The sequence below is a fragment of the Syngnathus acus genome, chromosome 1 (assembly GCF_901709675.1).
Source record: "Syngnathus acus chromosome 1, fSynAcu1.2, whole genome shotgun sequence".
Lineage (NCBI taxonomy): Eukaryota > Metazoa > Chordata > Actinopteri > Syngnathiformes > Syngnathidae > Syngnathus > Syngnathus acus.
The window spans coordinates 11,927,955-11,933,992 of record NC_051087.1 but is presented as its reverse complement, the minus strand read 5'-3'; the positions used below and the strand labels follow the sequence as shown (position 1 = coordinate 11,933,992).

General features: G+C 39.3%; 1 protein-coding gene across 1 annotated transcript; it reads left to right on the top strand.

The window, feature by feature from the left end:
- The first annotated feature begins 260 nt into the window (after positions 1-260).
- LOC119121973 lies at positions 261-5,690 on the top strand. The gene is made up of 6 exons (XM_037250111.1): positions 261-363; positions 553-1,409; positions 1,772-1,870; positions 2,475-2,835; positions 3,318-4,967; positions 5,395-5,690. Exons 1-6 carry the CDS (start codon positions 261-263, stop codon positions 5,688-5,690), a joined length of 3,366 nt encoding a protein of 1,121 aa, XP_037106006.1.
- Positions 5,691-6,038: the final 348 nt, after the last annotated feature.

The following is a 6,038-nucleotide window of genomic DNA, read 5'->3' as shown; positions in this document are numbered from 1 at the left end:
ATCCACCGCTAATTGTTGCTTATAGCGTTAGGAAAGTGAATCTAAGTTTTTAATTTGAAAATTTTCACCAAGACCACGCGGACGGACATTGCTGAGTCCTCTGAGTGCGGCCACCTGCTCAGAATAGTGGCCAATGGCAACTTTCACACGCTTGTAATGTATTGTCGTAACAGGGCCCAAAATTAGCAAAACTGACTAATTGGGTACTTTTTACTATGTTTGCAAGCTACCCTGCATTGCTCCCCAATGCTAATGGAAACATGCAGCACTACCAGTTACGGGACTATGAGATGAAGCTTCTTGGAGAGCTCCAGAGACAACAACACAGCGCCCAGTTCTGTGATACACTTTTGCAAACTGAGGGTGAGGCCTAGTGTGTAAAATTATTTTTTTCAAATTATGTTAATGATGAAATATATTGATGAAAATTATGCATTAATTCAAAATCCTAGTGTGTAAAAAAAAAAAAAAAAAAATTCCAATGATGAAATATATTAATGAAAATAATGCGTTAATCCAAAGTATGTGACATGATTGCTATTCATCTTTCAGGTATCTCGGTGCCCACTCATAGCTGTGTTCTAGCGGCGTTTAGTCCTTATTTCTCTCAGAAGCTGTCAGCCACACCTCCTCCTCCAAATGGGCAAAAACGTCAGATCCAGCTTCAGTCTTTGAAGGCCCACACCCTGTTGAAGCTGGTTGGCCTTCTTTACTCAGGAGAGTTGGAGGTAAAAGGAAGTGTAGAACACAGTGATGTGATGAATGCAGTCCAGAAATTTGGGATTACACCCCTCATACAGCGACAGAGAAATGAGGCTACAAAGGAGATGGACCCCCAGGAGAACCGGGTCAGGAGTTACAGTAAATGCTGCACGTTAACAGCTGCTGGTGGGGAGAGTGCTAAATGCAAGACAATGAAAGATTCACTAGCGGATCCTAAGATGGCAGGAATTGGGAAAGATACACATTGTTCAGTGGAGAAGACAAGTTGTGTATCCATCGGGACACAAACTCCGTTAGAAAATCGAAGTGAACCTGTAACCCCAGAGCACATCAAATGTCAACTTCAAAACATCCCATTAGCTACTTGCAAATCAAGTTCACATGAACCCTCTGCATCTGTTACAAATCCAACGTCAAATGACCAAGTGTCCAGCAATCGGTCCTGCAGTTCCAACAATGACATGTCCTTCTCCCAGAAGCCTCGGAATGAATGTTCTGATTCCACTGGTAGTACTCTTTTGCTGACTCAAAGAAAGGACAAGATCAAGACAAGCAGAGTCGAAGCTGAGAAGATACCAGAAGTTGAAAATGCCAATTCTACAGAAAGGAGGCCCGTATTTGCCAAGATAGCAAAGAAGAACCTGCCCAAGATGAAACTGATGGAGTCAACACAATTATCTGTTAAGGTAAATAGTTTGGGCTCATAGTCAATTTTCCATCACCTTTCAGTATTCAGGTCTAAATATGTGGAATGACATTGATTACATCTAATTTAATAGACGTTTAGTTGAATAAGTATTTCTGCTGGCCTCAACTAGAATAATCACACACACACAGAGATTCACATCCTTTCACGATCCAGACTGTTAGAAAAAGGGCACAACTTACATACCCCATAATGATCCCCGATTATGATAGGTATTCCACAAATGGCTTTTCAGTCACATCATGTTTTTTTTAATTTTTTTTATTGTGTGTGGTGACTTCTTTACACATTTATATCCTCGTCAGGAAAAATAAAGTACCGTGTTGATATTCTGCTTTGCAGGTGAAACTGAGGAGAAGGAGGTCAAAAGAAAAACTCTGGGAGGTTGTGTCTATTCCAGATGAGGATGAGACAACGTCAGGGTTCACCCCTTTACCTCAGGTAAAATACATTATGTAAGATACTCACTAACTTTGCTTTAGCCTCCAAAGTTTTGATTCTAATAGCCTTCATTCCTCATTATACGGGTGCAATTGAAGACTCACAATGTTAAGGACCGCCTGCTAGCAGCTTTGATGCAACAATACAGTTTAGTATTTGTGGATAGAATAATAATAATAAATTTAATTTATAACACATTTTACATTTGGCACAAAATCTCAAAGTGGTCAAGGAGGGCGTTCCACTGGAACATCTGTCATCACACTTTTGTTGCATTTTGAGCAAAATTGCGCTACGTTCAGTTCACGTTCGTCCAAAATATGAACGAGTTCATGAACTTACGTTCATTGACTAACCCGAACCGTAAACACCAAATAAACGTTTTTCCTCGATTATATGAATTTTGAGATCGTTGGGAGCCAAAATTGTAATCATGATTAGAATTGGATTATTTGAGCGGCCCAAATCTTGATGCATTTCAAAATGATCCATAGTTTTTCTCTGTTTTTTCTCACTGTGGGACTACTTGATACTTTCAATTTATGTACAGTGTATATAATTTATAATTTCTTTATATTTGGTCTTATTGGTCATGCCTTTGTAGGAGGCCTCCCCAGCTGCAGCCCAGACTTCCATTCATAAACAAGGTGAACCCAGCAACTCCAATAGACTTCCATCCCACCCCAGTACTACATCTGAACGGTCACATCACGTCATTGATTGCACTGCTCCACACCAAAGTGGAACGCTCCAGTCGGCATCTGTTCCACAGCTTCACAGCCTTTCAGAAGAATCTGATGAGCAGATAGAGAAGTTGTTGGAGGACATCATGATGGGTCTGAACATTCTGACTGACTTGGGAAGTCCAGAGGGTGACACGGGGCAAAGTAAGATACTTTCAGCCACCCCTTCAGCTGAATGTCAGAACGTTGTGGAACGAAGTGACCAGATACCAACATACGCAGGTATGTGCATGCATGCTTTTTTATTTTATTTTTTTTACTTCACACGTGTATTTTTGTAGCCGCTGTCAAATGTTTGGTTTGTTACATGTCATAGCCGCAAATAGATTTATGGTGTCATCAATTCACATTTGGATAAGATGAACAGTTTTAAATTGGAAAAGTTGAAATGGGTTAAAAATGTAGAGATTACTGAAGGAAAATGAAAAAAAACCCAATTTGTAATATTTTGTGGGTAGTGTGATGTTGAAAATTAAAATTTTTGGTACATGGGAATTTTTGGCATCAGTATGGATCAGGGGAAGAGTTAAAGTTGGAATGGTCAAAAAAATTTAGAAATTACAGATTTGTTTTTTAAATCATACATTTTAAGTATTTTTTGGTGAGAATTTCAATGTTGAATTTTTCATGTAGGAATTGTTGGCAATGGTTGGTGTACGGCATGAATTGATGAAAAATGTAATTGCAATGTTTTGAATTTCAAGAGCAAAATGCCATTATTTGGGTGCAGTCACTTAGCAGCAATCCAAAGATTTTTCTTAACACAATGCTCTTTTTTCGTTTTTTTTTGTGTACAGCTCAGAAACAGCTCAACTGTAAAAATCCGAGTAGCATGGAAATCTCAGAGCAACCGTTTAATTTGGATCTCTCATCTGTGAGATCATTGGAGCAAAATTACCGACCAGTCCAGGAGCCGCATCCCTTGTCTTCGTTTTCGTCACCTTGTTTGAACGATTTGCGGCTCCCTAGATGCCTCTCTCCGATTGATCCGTTCACTTCAGCAGAAACTGATAACCTAACCGCTAGCAATTATCAATTGCCTCGCTGTGTGGGACCCTTGCTCATAGAACATTCTGGATTACTTGTTTTTCCAATTGCTCATAGAGAAGATGAACAGCACCCTTTATTGAAGACACGTCAAAACTGCTGGCGAAAGCCATTTCTAAAGCAGTTGGAGTCTGAACCACAGCAAAGCCAAAGCTGTAGAACACTACCTTGCATTAGGAACGCCGTGGGGGCGTGTCCAACTGCTGCTGAAAGAAAGTCTTACCCCAAGAAGATAAAGCCAACTTTAATACGTAAAAAAAGTGTTGCTTTCGATGGTATTGCACCTCCTAAAAAAAGGAAAGTGTGCGTGGATTATCCTCCAGATGCCATTGGTTCAAATTGTAATGCATATCTGAGTACAAAACAACTGAGTGTTTGCTCAGTTAGTTTGTCACAAAACAATGTCCTGGCAAAAGACAGAAATATGGCCAAAGGCTCTCCAAAATCACCAACCGGTCTTTCAGTCACACAGAATCAACTGTCAACCACAAGCAACCATGTGAAAGAGAGAACCATAACCGTGGAACCTCCAAAATCGACAAATACAAGCCAAACGCGCATCAAGACCAGGGGCTTCCTGAAAACAACTCAAGTGCCTCCAAGCGACACATGCACACAAAGCTACACCAATGCAAACGCAAAGGTCCTGAGATTTCCTATTGCATCCAACCAAGTCTGTCTCTTCAAGCTGAAACGTGGCAGACGACCAAAAAACACGAAAGCTCTTTTTTCTCCAAACACTTCTGCTCCAGTCATATCCAAGAGTGAAAATGAGATGAAAATTGAAGAGGAATTGTTCAAGATAGATCTGGAAAAGAGTAATATAATGAAAAGAAAAGGCCCCAAAAATAAGAAAGGAAGGGGAAAGGGGCAGGTGGTTACAATGAGCGCTGCCAAAACTGACAACAATGCGTCCAAACAGAAGATTGCTTTCAGCAAACGGCACAACTTAAAAAAGAAATCAGTTAGCCAAGAAGTTGGTAAAAAACGGCACAACTTCAAAAAGAAATCAGTTAGCCAAGAAGTTGGTAAAAAGTCCTTCAATGGAGATGATCATATAGACATCGTCAGAATTCCGCTTCAGGAAGAAACTTCTGCAAATGTCAATGTTTCCGTTGATGTGAATCACTGTCAAATTCTCAAGCAATCACCAGATGAGAAGGACAGATTACAAGAACAAGACTCCGAGAGCTCTTTTAGAAAGAGGACCACTTTCTTAACTGCTGAGCATCCTTCTTTGGATGAGGCCAAAGAATCATTTACTCAACATTCTGAGAGGGACCAAGCACAGAAGACCCCCATACAAGGTATGACTGTGCATGTACTTGATGTTGCACATTTATTTCATTTGGTTCATTTCATTTTAGTGGAAGTCAACATGATGATGAAAACTTACAAGAAAGAAATTTGAATCTACAAGTCCCAATTATTGTTGGGAGTCTGTGTGAAACATGCATGAAAACAGAATACAAGGATTTGAGACACGATATTTAATGGATGTGTCAACAGGGTTTGCGATTAACTTTTTTGTACGCATACTGATGCACCCAACTTTTTTTCTTGGTTGTGCCAGTGCTAAATGTGCATGAATAAGATTCTTTACATATATAAAATTTGTTTTTTTATCACGTGTATTTTGAATAATGTGTCAACATGTCACTCTTATAAAATATATATATATTTTATATATATAAATAAATAAAAAGTCACCACTTGTTCACTTTTGATTTGCAGGACTAACGCCTGTTGTGATGCCACCTCAAGAAAACAACCCAGATTGCTCTCTTTGTGACAGACATCCATGTCCACAAAATCAAGCATCCTTGGAGCCTACCGTGAACCCCCAAATCAGTACATGTCTGTCTGAATGCAATAAAGAAGATATCATTGAGGTAGACGATATACTCTCTTCCCCAGAAAAGATACTTTTAATCAGCCAGCACGAGTGCATACTTGTTGATGCTGATACTGATACTACACCAAGTGAAGAGGAGGAAGAAATCGACGTGACGGGCGATGAGTTAGACTGATGTGTGTACTTTTTTGGTGTTGTGGTCATTCCTAATGTTCTGTTTCTCTCTGGCTTTTACTTATATTTTGTGCCAAGGTCAGATGTCTAATTGAGTGACCATCTTTGTATAATAATTTTTTTCCTGTTGTGTTTCCCTTACCAGTTATTGTCTGCGTAAGATGGCAACAAAAGAATCGCACTTATTTTACTTGCAGATTTTCCTAATCTGTTAAAGAAGGTAAAATGTTGCTTTTTCCCCCAGTTGTTTTTTTTGTGTAAGTTGCCAACAAAAGAACCTCGCTTACTTTATTTCTATAACCTGCTAAAGAATTTAAAATGTTGCTTTTTTTATGTTGTGTTTAAATCG

Bases quoted from the DNA above. Each gene is read 5' to 3' on its own strand.
- LOC119121973 (XM_037250111.1), top strand. From the start codon at position 261: ATGCAGCACTACCAGTTACGGGACTATGAGATGAAGCTTCTTGGAGAG. The intron at 2,836-3,317 runs GTATGTGCATGC...TTGAATTTCAAG, and splicing joins CCAGATACCAACATACGCAG to AGCAAAATGCCATTATTTGG. The intron at 4,968-5,394 runs GTATGACTGTGC...TTTGATTTGCAG, and splicing joins ACAGAAGACCCCCATACAAG to GACTAACGCCTGTTGTGATG.